General features: G+C 40.9%; 2 protein-coding genes across 2 annotated transcripts in view; both read right to left on the bottom strand.

The window, feature by feature from the left end:
• Positions 1-470: 470 nt before the first annotated feature.
• LOC144644248 (QRFP-like peptide receptor) lies at positions 471-2,735 on the bottom strand. Its single transcript, XM_078503698.1, has 2 exons — positions 2,567-2,735; positions 471-2,476 (listed from the first exon to the last, which is right to left on the bottom strand). The coding sequence occupies exon 2, from the start codon at positions 1,604-1,606 to the stop codon at positions 497-499; it is 1,110 nt and encodes a 369-aa protein (XP_078359824.1). The 5' UTR covers positions 1,607-2,476; positions 2,567-2,735; the 3' UTR covers positions 471-496.
• Positions 2,736-6,904: 4,169 nt separating this feature from the next.
• LOC144644247 (zinc finger C3H1 domain-containing protein-like) overlaps positions 6,905-15,249 on the bottom strand; it is a 39,841-nt gene continuing 31,496 nt past the window's right edge. The window contains 7 exon segments of the mRNA XM_078503697.1: positions 6,905-7,909; positions 8,017-9,427; positions 9,584-9,646; positions 10,031-10,070; positions 10,526-10,627; positions 10,998-11,098; positions 11,455-11,725. Of these exon segments, the coding sequence (XP_078359823.1) occupies positions 9,308-9,427; positions 9,584-9,646; positions 10,031-10,070; positions 10,526-10,627; positions 10,998-11,098; positions 11,455-11,725 (697 nt within the window). The 3' untranslated portion in view covers positions 6,905-7,909; positions 8,017-9,307.

Genomic DNA, 15,249 nt, shown 5'->3' with positions numbered 1-15,249 from the left:
TTTCTCAATAAAGAAGATAAACTTTATTGTGCTTTTAAATGCTGACAAGGTTTACAGAGTATACACCATGAAGTAACGGAAATTCAAAATCAATTACTTTTTTACGGCTGAAGGGGGTAAATAAACATTTCAAATGGATCACCCAGCCTGAGGCGTTGGGTTTCGTAAAAAGTGTTTTTAATTATAAAAACCTTTTTATCACTTTCAACTAATGCTTTACATGGCTTTCAATTCCCTGTGTTTACGTATTGTCTAGCTACGATTTACGAAAAACGGGCGGGAATGCAAATGTTTTATGCTTGTTATAAAATTGCTAATCGTTTTTTTTTTTCGAAATCTCTATCACCTGGCGTAAAGATTTTATCCCTTAATTTTTCAGCGAGTAGATCTTATGATATTCTATCTTGTATAATAAAATGTTCAACTTTTTAATGTTTCAAAATGTTACGTTTTGTAATACTATATATTCCTTTATGATTTTTCTTGTGTTCTAAAGCTACTGTGAAACCTTGGAGAGTCCGCGAGGGCGCGTGCGCGCTAAAGCCATCCCGCCGCCATCGACGTAAGTGTTGTCCCCGCCAATAACTGTACCAACGTTGGTCTGTGGTGCAACTCTGTTCCTACGACAACGGCACAGCAAAATGTCTCTGAATCCCTTGCGAAAGTTAGAATTGAATATCACGTAGATAGCGGGATTTATCGCGCTGTTTGCATGGCCCAAGAAATAGCCCATGAAACCGAGAACCGCTGGAGGACCACAGGGAAAGTTCTTTTTATCAAAGAAATAAATGAACTGGCTAATGTACACGGGAAGCCAACACAATGCAAAAAGAATCACAACTGTCATCAGCATTTTAAGAACTTTCTTCTTGGATTTCTCCGAGCGTAGCTGGTTTTCGGCGGTTTGATTTCCAGGAACTTTTCTCACCCAGAGTTTGTGAACAATAAAGCTGTACAGTATCGACATAGTTAGTAGTGGAATTAGGTAAAAGACCACAAAAAGAACAACGGTAAAGTCTTTAGATGCCTCTTCCGTGAAAGCCGGTGTCCAAATCTCGGCACAGTAAAGGGTTCCTTCAACCGAGATAACTTTCATCGCGTAAAGAAACGGAGAATTGACAGCGATTCCCACGATCCATACAACTGCCATTATACCGTATGATATCTGAAAAGTCATGTATCGCTTCAGAGGGTACATTATTGCCAAGAAACGGTCAACAGCGATTGCTGCCAAACTTAAAACTGAGCTTGCGATCGAGAGGGATTGGCTAAACGAAATGATCTTGCACAAAATTTCAGAGAATACACCGCTTGACCAATCCATGTGTCCTGTCACTAGCAGTTTAATGAATACTGGCATGCTAAAGGCTGTAATCAGAAGGTCCGCCACGGCCATATTTACTATCAGATAATTTGTGACAGTTCGCATTTGCCTGTTCATAATAACGACGCATATGACCAACACGTTACCGATGAGAGAAGCGAACATGATGATGAAGTAGGCAATACACTTGAAAACTTGCTCGGTCAGTGAGTCGGGGTCATACACGCACTGAGGCGATGCAGCGTTGGAATTCGTGACGTTATCGCTCGCGTTCGTGGCCATTGCGTGTAGATAGAAAACCCAACCGCGAACACTGTTCGTGCGCTAACAATCTTTAAATGAAAATGTACCTTTTTGAATTCAATTAACAAGTAGTCGATAAGTGGATTTTTGCACGTCGCTTTCTCTGAAGTCTGTAAACTTTCCTTTCCAATTAAATCTTGAATCTTGTCCGTCTTTCACTGTGAAATCCGCTCCGTTAATGATGAAGTTGATCTACTGATCAATCAAGGGAACCCTGGTATTTATATGTGCCTCTGGAAACCCACAGCTTGTGTCAAACAAACCGGTCAATCAAATATGCTGCTTGACACGCCAAATTCATTTCCATTTAGATAATTAAACTTAGTCCGTCAGTTCCGTTTTCTCGTCTTAATAAATTCCTTTGGCCTTTCGTTGCATCCTTGCTTTTGCTGTGGGTAATTTAATCCAGTTGACGAATGTCTATTATGCTAGCCAGTTTCTAAATCCGGATAATGTTTTTTCTCGTGTCACGAAGCGCTGATCAAATCGGTCAAACAATTGCTTCTATTGTTCCACTTGACTGCCTTGCTCCCTTAGACTTTGTGATATTCTCAAAAAAAAGATGCTTTCTGAGAAGCCGAAATGTTCTGCGCAAGACGTCTTGGACGGAATAATTTGATGAAGTGAATCACGTCACGGCCAAATACGTGGCGGCATGCAGTCCAATAACACGATTATTGTATTTGTGCGTACGACCTTTTAGCCTTTTAGATAGGCTTTCAGCTTTGTTCGTCTACTTCTGCGCGCTGTAAAGTATCTTTTCGTCTGTCAAGCTAATGCGTTGTAATTACAATAGCACAACCACATTTACCGCACTGCGCTGGGTTCTGAAATGGACTCAATCAAGGCCTGCCACATAAAAAAAAAAAACACACATACACAAAACACGATCAGAGCCGGTTTGACAAGTGAAATAATTATCAAAACATTCAGTTGTACCCTTTTTCAAGTGAAAACTCTTTCAAGAAGTTGAAGTCCTTTCCGCGTCTCTTATAAACGACTTAAACTTCGTTTTAAGAGCGATTTTACGTCTCCAGCGATGAAGAGATAAGCGCACAAATAAGGGAACAGAGGGCTGAATTCAATATCGGAACCACTCGAATTCAGTTTGTTTGTCAGGAGTTGTTTGAATGAGTCGCCATGAGAAACAAGGTCGTATAAAGTATTTTGTTGACCCGGGGGTGACGAAAGCTGGACATCAGTAAACAGAATGCAAAAAAAACGTTTATGAGTTTTGAAAAAGAAACCGCAGAAACTTCAAAATATTGACATTCAAAACAGTTCTAAATGGTGCCAGCAACTCGGATTGTCTTAAAGAAAATTGTCGATAATTACTCAGATTAAGTGACTAAACCCGAAACTGCCTATTTGCGTCTAATTGTTTTGCGTTGAAGGAATATCAGAAGAAAAATTATTCTGCTTCAATAACACCCTTTTGGCGGAGTGAATACACTTAATTGCGTAAAAAGTCTTGTATTATCACCTTTGATAATACGAGCACAACTAAAGAGTCAAAGGCGGTGACGGTATAAAGAATACCTTATTTGTTCACCGATTAAAATCTTTTGAAAATTCTAACATTGCATTCATGGAATGACGGAATATGACTGATGATTGGATCAAAATTTAATCAAGGCTACAGCTTACGACAGAGGTAAATATCGTTGCTAATCGCATGGCAGGTTTTTAATTTCAGCGAAGTCTACGAAGTCGTTTTGCCCGCTAATTGTAAGTGAACGATATCCATGTTATGTTAGCGATTTCGTTGTTGGTTCTCTCCAGAGACAGGTTTGATTTACCCCTTGTGAAGGCGTTTTTGTGGTTCAAAGAATCAAAATACAATACCCGATTAGAAATATACGAATTAGCGATTGACACGAACTTGTCAATTGCAAATTCCATTGACAAAGGATTTGTAACAGAAGACACCGCTCTCGACCTGTGTTCCCAGTTGCAGGAAATTGTTTTACAGTTAATGAAAAGGAAACGAACGTACTAATACTTCAATCACTAATAGCTAATTTTTTTAATACTTTTCCGCTCCTTATCTTGCCCTAGCAAGCCGCTTTCAATCTGACTTTGTGACTTGATGATCGATGTTATTTGTTCTTTACTCGGGGTCGTAAAGCAAGAAAAGATCGTGGAATCTGGGTACGAAATTAAGGCGCACCCAACTAGGCCTTTCTCGATTATGCTAGTAAAACTGGCATTTAATGCTACTGAAATTCTCGCACAGCCGAATGCAAATATGCCTGATTTCCTTAGCCACTTGAATTCCAATGCTGTCACACGACACTCTCCTCTCATCCCAGGTGATCTTTAATTGTAAAAAATAAGAACACACAAGTACACCACAAGTACAAGTACACAACGCACAAACAGTCGAAACAGACAGAAACAATCAAAATGTAATCAAAGTGAACTTTAGGATATTTATCCTTCTGAGTTCTGAGTGCTAAAATCTGATCACAGTCATGAAAAGTGAAGAAAATGCTAGCAATCTTTTGAGAAAACGAAAAAAATGCTCGTTTCCCAAAAAATGCCGAAAAAATGCTAGCATAATCGAGAAAGGCCTACACCCAACAAGCCACGGGCTCCGAGCAGCGGTTGGTGTCTGCCCTACCCTGCGCGCGCGCAGTTTACACCAGAACGCATGTCCTTAACCCAGTACAATCTCGTTCCCAGAGTCCACGTTCCCCTTGACTACGAGACTGGGAACGAAGACTCGAGATACAAGAATGGCCACTTTCACAAAAGTTAAGAAAGTTACTGAAAAATAAATTTTTCACCCCGCATATGCATTGGGAATATACGGTCAACTCTCTCTTAACGGACACCTCTATAAGACGGACACCTCCATAAGACGGACACCTGTTGTTGGTCCCGTCCCTGCCGTTTTTCAGTCATTTTATTGTAACTAAACTCCCTATAAGACGGCCACCTCTCTAAGATCAGACGGACAGTTGGATCCGGTCCCGAAGGTGTCCGTTTTAGGGAGAGTTGACTGTAAAACATAAATGACTGTTACGAACCTCCAGTTTATCAGCTTTGCAGAATTTGATTTGTCACTACTGTTTTTTTTTTCTTCTTTTTTTTCCTTTTCATACAAACGACTTGAACATTTTGGCACGGAACTTCAAGGAACTTCGAAAACGGGCTTTGAGGCAACGGAAACTGAAATGGACGTTGGGTTATATTTTTTGCCACTCACTTCTCGTCCAGTCAGCTAGGGAGGCTTTTTTAATCACCAAGGGCAAAACTCTTGAACCCCATGGAATGAACAGACGCGACGAAACTTGATCTCTTTATATAATATATTTTTATTACCATTATATTTTGCAACAGCCTCCCTTTTCTCTATATTTGTCAACCAATCATATTTCACCTTTTTAGTTTCCATTGTTTTAAATATTGTAACCGTCCATTTCTATTTCTACTAAGCTTTTTCGGCCCCTGAAGAAGGTTTAATAGTTTTGTCTAACCGAAATATTGGGCAATAACAGGAGCAATAAAATTTATTTAGCCTTTTTAGCTGTCCGATCAGCCTTGCATTTGGTTTATCGTTTTACTTTATATTGCTGATCCTGATCTACGCCAAGATCGGCTTCACTTCGCTGCTGTTTGTACAAGTAGTCATTTCATTATTTTGGTCTAGTCTCTTAACTAATATCAAACAGTGGTTAAACGCTACAATTCAACGCGGCCCACGGTTATCAGTTAATGTTAAACAGTGCGATAAAGCTGGTACAATTATTGAATTCTCCCTGCATGTTCGGCGTCAAAGCTTGCGCCGAAACTGCCTCGTCCCCAGGCGTCCTCCTCATGTAGTGCACGGCTCGCTTGGTGTTGTGGGACTGACGTACACGGTTCGCTTGGCGTTGTGGGCCTGATGCGGAAGGGAAAACGCGGCTCGCTCCCTAACCATCAACCCCTGCGCTCCCTGTTTTCCCGCCTTCCGCCTCTGCGGCCGACCGGCGCCTGTGGACGAGGCAGGCGCCGAAAGGTTCTCTCAAAGCGAACTCTGAGGTAAAAACAAGGCTAATCACCAAAACACTTTTAATAGGGAAATATCGTCGTACGACTAAACTTTTTCAGGGCCAGATGCTATTATGGAAGAAGTAACGGGGGAAATAAGTGCCAGTTTTGGCAAATCTTCGTTGAAGCGCTCGAGGGATTTCCGAATTATTTCATCCAATTAAAAACTAGCGCGAGCGCTCAGGAGCAACAGTAGGAGTACTCCGAAAGCTGTCGCGCGTACAAATACGTCATGTTGCTTAGCAAGTTTTGGGACGAAAACCGCGGGCTCAGTCACTTCTTGGAGAAGTGATGTCGCTATCAACTGGCACTTGTTCCCCCGACTTAGTGGTTCGTAGTCAACTAGTATTCTTAGATGGCCGAGGCTGTTCACTTTCACTCAGGGTTCGTACTCTTTTTATGAGCTTTTACAATTCCATGACTTTCCATGAACTTTTCCATGACCTAAATTTGACCATTTTTCTTGAGTACGTTTTTTACCCTTCTCTTCACAAAAAATAACCTGCCTAATTTATTTTGTACAATCAAAACTATTTTCTCTGACTTTCCATGACCCAAACTTAAATTCCATGACTTTCCAGGCCAGGAAAATAAAATTCTATAATTCCTTGACTTTCCAGGTTTTCCATGGCCTCTACGAACCCTGTCAATCACTTCAATGGTCCACTTTCACGGTGTACAAAGGGGTGGCTAGATATATACGTTACCATGCTCTCTAGCGAGCTTAACGGAAAGGAAACACCGCCATTGACCAGGGGTACACAACAAGGAGGCACACGGGGCAATACTACTGCAGCATTTGTTCTCGTTTTTCGCCCGTACACACAAAGGAGTAGCCAAATTTCATTTCAAGCCATATTTTAATGATTATCATTCAAATAACATACAGCAGGTATTTAAACCTAGCTAAATAAGTTAGAGAAATGTCTCTACCTTTTGACAATAACCCAGCATAACCCGTCCATAACATATACAGCCCTTTATGATTGTAGGCGACGCCACACGACAGTTGAGGAAAATCTTCCAAATAGTAGAAGTTGAATCATTTTCGTGAAAGCTACGACAATTCTCTGAAACGTCACGTCGCCTGTGATTTGCATTAGCAACAGGTGTAACCCCGGCCCAAGAGAAAGTTTTGATTGTCATCAACAGATATAAGCCCTTCAGTTTTCTTCAGTTTTCTATATTCAGAGGTAGACTAAAATGGGTTTAACATCACGTAGGGGAAATAGCTACTGCACGTATAAATACCAAACCACAATTTAATAACAAACAATTTACTCCACAAATGAATACAGGAAGCTGGCAAAAGTTTTAATCTGCTCACAGAGTGTTTCTTATGACTGGCCAATCAAAAAGCGCTCAAACGCCGCAGTGAACCAATCACAGGTAAGTTTATAACCGGCGCCGAGAGCGGGAAAAGTCGCGACCCAAGTCATGATTGGTCTTGGTTTTGTATTGCTAACCCAATCAAAGTCTTCACCAGCTTTATGTAAACAAGAGGATTACAACATACAGATACAGTTCTGGCAATTCTCTCGCTCGACGTTCGAAAAGGGTAGCTTAAAAGGTTTTCGTTTGTTCGTCCTACTTACAAAAATTACAACAGTTCCCCTTGCAAACATTCGGGCAACCATAGGAGCACCAAGTTCCCAAAAGTCGTCTTTGACCTCAATTAACAAAGAGGTCTTTATCCGAACCCTTTAGGGCACGATTCTACCCTTGAGGGTGTTGAACGCTTGCCTTTGTTTCTTCGCCTTTCTCTTTCTCTCTCCCTGTCATGTGCAAACTCGATTTTGTAAGATTACTGTTCATATATTTCCAGTCTTTTAGCCTTTCAGCAACACACTGTGTGCAGTGCGTGCAGGCTATTTCTTGTAAAAATGATCGATGCTGCGTGTCCTTTACTGTTAAAAAGGCCGGCACCTGAGGAAGAAAGTAGAGCAACAAAAAAACAAACCCACCCCAATAACTTCACACCCTTTTTCTCACGCTCAGTCTTGCCAAAATGAAAGGATCTGGCAAGAAGACAGAAAGTGCCAGTCAGTTATTTTACCAGAGAAAGTCTCGTAAGCAAAGAGTTAGCAGTAATTAGCTGGTAAGGGTACTAAAAGGCCTAATTCTGTATGTTTTGGAGAAAGAGAAATAGAGATGATGAATTTACTAGATAATGGAATGACTGACTGACTGACTGACTGACTGACTGACTGACTGACTGACTGACTGACTGACTGACTGACTGACTGACTCTGACTGACTGACTGACTACTGACTGCTGACTGACTGACTGCTGACTGACTGACTCTGACTGACTGACTGCTCGCTGCTGACTGACAGTACAGTTCTTATTGTGCCTGACTGACTGACTGATTCGCAAGCACACTTCACGTCTTTCCCCCGCACAAGCTACGACTAATGTAACTTGACAACTTCTAACCCTCTTCATCTGTTTTTCGCCTGCAGATTGCACTGTTGCATATTAATCAAATTAACCAACTATCTCACTGAACTTGGTGGGCTATCTGCGAACGTCGAATTTGTGTACACGTAACGTACAAGACTACTGACATTCATATTTTATGGGTAAAGAACAAATATCACTACAGCGAACTCGCAAAAATTGTTGCACACTTGGAAGTATTCAAGGAATAGCTCTTACAAACAACCGACTAAGCGATACAACAAACGACACAAACAACTGTCAAAGAGCATCACAAACTGAAGATTTGTCAATGTAAGAATACAACACAGGGAATTAAACACAAATTTGTTAACAATTCCATCTAGTAGAAACCAAACCAGTTACCTATTTATTTTGGGCGTAGCCGAGGAGTTGAGTTACAACTCCAGCTAGGGACGTCGAGTTGGCATTGAAACCGAGAGGAAACAACATCAGCAGCAGCAGCAGCAAAAACAACAACAACATCAATTTGAACATCAACAACAAAACAACAACATCAACAACAGAAGCAAGGGTAACATATTAAACACGTAAAACCATCAACAAACGAATGCATGGCATTGAATGAGACAAACTACCAGAACAATACAGCAATCCATTCCTGTTTTCTTTAATAAATGATAGCAATATACCTCTAGGAAGTGGTCTTAAAAAATAATTAATTCATTTGCCGTTGAAAAGCAACCGAAATTTGTCATCGGAATGTAATCCCCAGTCTTTGCACCAATCATTTTTGTACAAGTCAGTCTCATTACGTCAGCAAAATAGTGCGACACTAGACATACAGTTCATGTGATAGTAAGAAACTCTGAAAAATGTGAACGTCAAAAAATTATCAAAAAACGATATTTCGGTGAAAAATTATTTCTCACATTCAAATTATTACCTTATTAAATCAACGCAAACAACCTCAAGGTAGTCCAAAGGCAAGCAGCTCCCATCCTTGAGGAGGGGCAGTGCATTTAAAACAACGCCTACCTTGCCTCGTTGAAGTTAACTGTAACCAAACATTTTTTGTAGTCATGTATAAGTCCATTTACAGGTGGAACCCTGTGTGCATTGGAAATGCGCCTGTACAGCTGTACATTGCCTCGCTCAATGGCTTTGAGCAAGACAATCTTCGTAATCGTACCTTGCAAAATCGTTACGTTTGGCAACGATTACTTTCACTGACGACAACACTCTCATTTACCAAGGAGAGTGTTCAAAAATTCCTCAAGTTCAACACCGATCTGTCGACCCTTAGCCAGAATCTCTTGGACAGCAGGGCCATTGCCACTCCGAGCAAGCTCGAACATCAAAAACTGTGAACACGAAAGAGGAAAATGAAAGCCTCAATTTAAAAACAACACAACACTGACAACAACAATAAAAACAAAGGAAAGCTTGCAAATTACAAAAATAGCCACAAAGCAGCAACAAGAAAGCAAAGGTTGCAAACGAATGTCGTTAAACTTTACATCTTTCCAGAGAGTTGCAGCGAATGGTAAAATCTCGGTGGCCTGTTGGTACATCTTGCGTGCCTAAGAAACAGAGATGATCAAGCAACTAAACGCTGAAAAATCACACAGTTCACTCCATGAAACATGCGAGAATACAACTGGCGAATGGAAGAAATCCTCACAGAGGAATCCGAACAGTTCCCGATAGCTTTTGTTCAATTAGAAGTAGGAGCCATGGCGAGCACCTCGAAAATTGCGGTGTCAGGCCTTAGCTTGCCACCATAAGTATACGTCACGTTACCCAGCAACGCGTGCCTCTGGCGAAAACAGCGGCTCGTCATTATCGCAAACAAATGTGATTGAAAAGTACTGTACCCTACTTGAAAACTTCTACACACTTCTTTCCCCGCCCCGGATAAATGTCTAACAGAATTTAAAAACGAAAGCATTTAAAAACAGGCTTACCTCCTTGACACAATTTCTCTGCAGCTCGATAGAAATGGTCCTGTTGCAAAGAAAAGTAGAGAAAAAAAAACAAGGCACAAGGAAGAGACCGTCATTTCAATCTGTGACCAAAGAAAGAGTTACTACATTCCTTAATTTGCTGTTAAATTTTTCGTACACGTTAAGTGAGTAAGGAAGCATGCACTGGTTTGTTTGTTTGTTTGTTTGTTTGTTTGTTTTGCAGTGTTCGCTTATGTTCGTTCGTTCGTTCGTTCGTTTGTTTGTTTTCCACGGCTAACTTCTTCCTGATGATCTTCGCACATTTTAAATAAGGGAGCTAATGTTGTTACATGTGAAAAACCACATCATAAACACTAATCAACACTTAGGATTCTTAACATGTTGGCAAGAAGTGGGGAAGAAAGCCCAAAATTCCCCTGCCACTGTTTCTGTTAAAAAGCTTATCAATGATAAAAGAGTTCAATATACAACGTGCACGGAGTAAGTGAATGGTACACTTTCCACATGCTAATGCCGTATGGATTTTCCGAAAGGAACGAAGCACTGATCCTCTTCGCTTGATCGAAGTTTTTCTTCTCCACCTCGTGTTTGCAGGCCCTATGTGAGAAAAAAAAACTCAACACAAAGTTTTGTACTTGTCTTGGACCTTCTATGTAAGCAATGTGATTTTTTTTTTGGCCTGACTAGAAGTATTGCTCACCCCCATTCCCGTTAATCACGGGTCAACATTCCTCTACACCTCAGAATCAGTAGCAGCAGAGGTATTGTTAGAGGAGTGTCTTGCACAAAAACACAACATGACAACACTGGCTCGGTTCAAACTCACGAGCTTCAGTCCTACTGACACCTGACCTTGCATAAATCAAATTAATTTCACTTATATTCCTCCACAGAACTCCTTTAGCTAACTGCTATCTGACATGCGTACACAGTGTCTGCTTCGAAGGTCAAGGGCATTTACACGTACCTCAATGCTAAGCTGACACTCCCAGGAAAATACTTCAAGTACTTTTTAAAGGCAGCTGACCATGACGACTGTGGAAGGCAGCTCAAAAATATACTGAGGATCTGCAAAGATAACAACACCACGAGTATGAGCTTTCTTTAGACTGCCTTGCACAAAATGATCGTTCTCGTGACAAACGAGATAAAAACCCAATCACTTTCAACCCAGTAAGTTTCTAACCCGTGCAACAAGAATGAAAATCAATAAACATGAAGTAACCGCTGCAAAGCCAACTTTTACTTTAAAGCTCGCAGCTGGTTCCGCGTTTCGCACTTAAAGAGCTCATGGTAATGTGGCATTGAGAGACGCCCCAAATGAGTGCACCAGCCTTGTTCCCCCAAACTTGTCTTTCTAGGCATCGTGCAGTTGAGAAACTCCTAAGTCTGGTGAAACCTGTGATGGAAGATAAAAGCCTCACCTGATTATGAAATCTGTAATCCTGCCAAACAGCGCTTGAAGAATGAGGCAGGGAGCTGTGAGTGCTCACAGATATCAAACACCTGTCTACTAACTCGTCCATAGACTGCTTGTCTTCCGCGGCTTTGGATTTCTGGTAGAACAGGTACTCAGTCCACAGTGTCTGCACGTCCTGTCTGTCTAGAGCACTGTGCACGGCTGTCTCAAATGCTGACTCGGCTGTCAGGTTGTCCCACGTGGAGGTGGCTGGTGGTGATATCTCCAGTAACAAGCTAAGATAAACAGGAAATTAAGAGGCTTCACCTCAGACATACTTAGTTCTGGTATATTATTATATTATTGCAACTCTAACAAGTGACCCAGGAGAGCAGAAGTCAGAATTAATATAAAAAAATACTAGTAGTTACAGTTGTACCTATAAGAACACACATAAAAACAAATGGTTGAGTAGATTTTACACCTGCTTTCAGTGTTACGTGCATAGCGGCTTCCTGTCAACATCCATCTTTCAACGACAAACAACACGGATTGAAATCCGCCAATCACAGCCCACTAGTATGACCTTCTGACCTTGATGGCTCATTTGCATAAAACCAACAACGGTATATATTGGTTTTGATTGGCTCATTTCAAAGAGCACGTCGAAAGAGATCCCGAAAGATAATGTCGAAAGATGGATGTAGAAAGATGGCTATGCACGTAACTCTGAAAGGGGGTGTAATAAGTACACCATTGTGCGTGAAGAAGATTGGTGTGTTAAGTACCCACCCCCTCCCTCAAAAAGTGTGAAATCTTTATCGTTGCCCATGCATGCAACGTCCAATTGCCATTACATTAAGGTGGCTCCATAGGGTTTCTTGACCGCGCGAGGAATGGGTACGAAAATGGCGCGAGCTTTAAATGCAGGCAAATCAAAACAAACATGGCGGCTTCACGCGAGCGTGAAATTTTTTGCGAGAAATCGCGAAACTTGCAACTTGCCAATGAAATAACACCCGTGCCTGCCTGTGTTGAGAAGAAAAATGAGTGTACAACACCCCAACGAGGTGTTTACAACGCCCGCGATGTTTCTGGCCGCTTTTTTAAAGTTGACAAAGTTCGTACGATCGAAAGCAAAAAAAAAAAAATAGAAAATTATTCCAAGAAGGGTTTAGAAATTACAACGTCAAGAGGAAACTGCAATTTGACAATGAAACCCAGGAAAACGAACCGCCTACAAAAAAATGACACGATCACTTGAGGTTTGTATTTTTTTAAAAATTCATTATTGAATATTTGGTGCGTGTCTTGTCCTATAAATTATCGGCCCACCTGTGAACGTGCTTTATTAATTTTAACCTGGGCAGAATGCAGCTAAGAGGGAGGAAAAAAGACCGAAAGGATCCAGACTTATGGATATGGAGACTCTTACAGAGGGTCTAAAAGAATGCTCTTTTTGTCATCGTGGTAAATATAGTTTTATTATTAATATTTTCGATGTAACAATTTAATTAAATATATACTTTTTCCCAAGTATTTCAAAGTTTACAACAAACTGACCTATCTTTAAAGAGATACCTATTTCAAAATCTAGGAAACTGCCATGTCTTTTTTAGTACCCGAAACTTTCCAGTTGAACCCCTCTTTACTAATCCATTCTAGTAATTAACAAGTGATGAGTCAAACGTAAATTTTCTACATATACAGGGGATGATGATTCAAAACTGAATGTCACCTTAAACAAAATGTGCCCTAGGGTGTGGAAAAATGGAGCGACACTGTTCACACGAAAAATCTCTCACAACACCCTCTACAACTTGGCCAGCGAGGAAAATTCCCAAAAGTTCATTTTGTCAAAAAAGTTATTAATATCTTGTCAATGTTTTACGTACTGTGTTGCACAAAACAAAGGGGATGCTGCAAACATGAAAATTGCAATTCAAACATGTGCCTCACTTTGGAATATACTGGCTGTAGGAGACTGTTCGCAAAAAAATTCAAACTATAATAAGATCTTCCCTTGGAGACCTCCGGGTGACAGCCTTCAATCACACTATTCTTTTGTTAGATTAAACTGGCACTCAGCTAGGCGTATGTCTATGTGGTGGGCACAAAAACAAATTCGCTATTATGGGGGAAGTGAAAGCAGTGATTATAGAGTTTCTTGTGGTGTCGCTCAAAGTGGTTACAAGTACATTCCTCAAACTCTAAAATAATAGAGCATCTTCTTGTTCTTCTTAAAAGAAAAGTCGGAAAAAAATAAATCCGTTAATCGTGGAATAAAAAAAAATTTAAAACCTAAAAAGGCCAAGAGGGTTCCTGTATGAAAGTGGCATTGGATTGAATCTGGACACTTCCGAGACAGCAAGGCAGTCGAAACTTTTCTCGATATATTTTATTCACTGCTTCCACGCGAAATTGGTTCCGATGAAAATGAGAAGTATAAATTTGTGTTGTTTGAACGAGACAATTCGAAGGAAAATCAGAAATCGCTCGCCGCCGTGGATAGGTCAGGCAAAAATTCGTTATTTCTACCAAACAAAGACATAATTCTTATCGTCAAAGGTAAACAAACTTAAGTAAACTTCATGGAACCCGTCGACTTCTTAAAAAAATCAACCTGTGGTAACCTCACCCTTAGCTGAAGTTCTTAAGCAGTTCGTATTTTTTGAAGGAGAGCACGAATGCAGCTTCCTCAGAGACCACAAAACCCGTTTGCACAGTCTTGGCAGGACACAACGCCGCGACGTTTGATATTCCAGTGCTTCTTCGCAATGGTGGAAAAGATTTCATCGCTGAGCTTAGTTCCATCATTGCATTCGCTTTGCAGACACTCTGACACTCTTTAAATCACTGATTCAAACAAGCACTCTTCTCTCCTCGATGCCGAAGGTAAATTTCAAAGCCAAAATGAGTTCTCTTTACGAACACGTTTTTCAAACCACTTTTGACGCCCACGACGCGGTAGCGGATGTGATCGCTCTTCGGAGATTTTTCGCCAGACTGGCTTTGTCTGTGAACTGCTGGTCAAAGAAGCTCGGTAATTCTGTCAGGATGCCGCAGAAGACATGAAATGGCTTGACAACCGTCATCAGCGACTCCTGACTCTTCGAGGAAAGCTCTACAACCCAGGAAGTGCGGACAGCCCAATAAAACAAACAATCGCCGAGAAAATTTCAGGAAGTGGTCTTGGATATGAGGATCTGAAGAACGTTTTCCAACAATTTGGACGGAAAGGTCTTGTGTGCATTTTGACGAGGCCGCCATTATCATGTCACTCGCCAAGCCGACCAAGGGTTACCAACACGATGAGAATAGTCTCCGCGATTGTGAGATACTTTGGGCAGAATTTTACACATTCTGCTACATGAAGGATTAAGGTATGTCTCTAACCTTTGTGTTAAGAGATATTCGTACAAAAACGACAACAACGGGAAACGCTCGTCTGTAAACATCAACTCGTACCTGGAAACTCACGTGGTTCAAAGATCACGCTTGCGGCCCGCGCATGCTCAAGAGCACAGGTTTCCTACGGTCAAACATATGTCGGTAAGAGTCCTTAAATGGATTTCGCTCATACTCTTACCATGGGTAGGTCTCAATATGAAATAAATCACAGTATACTTTGTTTGGCTAAATATCGATTTGTTTTCGAGAAAATCGATAATTCTAAAATCCAGAAAATTGACGCTTTCGGAGCTCAAAATTTATGCCGAGTTTGTTAGCTTCGCGTCGAAAAATAAAGCACTCTGGAAGAAAAATACCTATTTAATATCGAAGAATAACATCAAATTAGTACGTCGAAAGCAATTTCTGC

The sequence above is a fragment of the Oculina patagonica genome, chromosome 2 (genome assembly GCF_052425735.1).
Source record: "Oculina patagonica isolate OP01 chromosome 2, crgOcupat, whole genome shotgun sequence".
In the NCBI taxonomy this organism is placed as follows: Eukaryota; Metazoa; Cnidaria; class Anthozoa; order Scleractinia; family Oculinidae; genus Oculina; species Oculina patagonica.
Note: the sequence above shows the minus strand (reverse complement) of the source record. Positions and strands in the feature narration are given on the sequence as shown.

Excerpts from the sequence above, each read along its gene's own strand:
- LOC144644248 (XM_078503698.1), bottom strand. The coding sequence starts at position 1,606 with ATGGCCACGAACGCGAGCGATAACGTCACGAATTCCAACGCTGCATCG.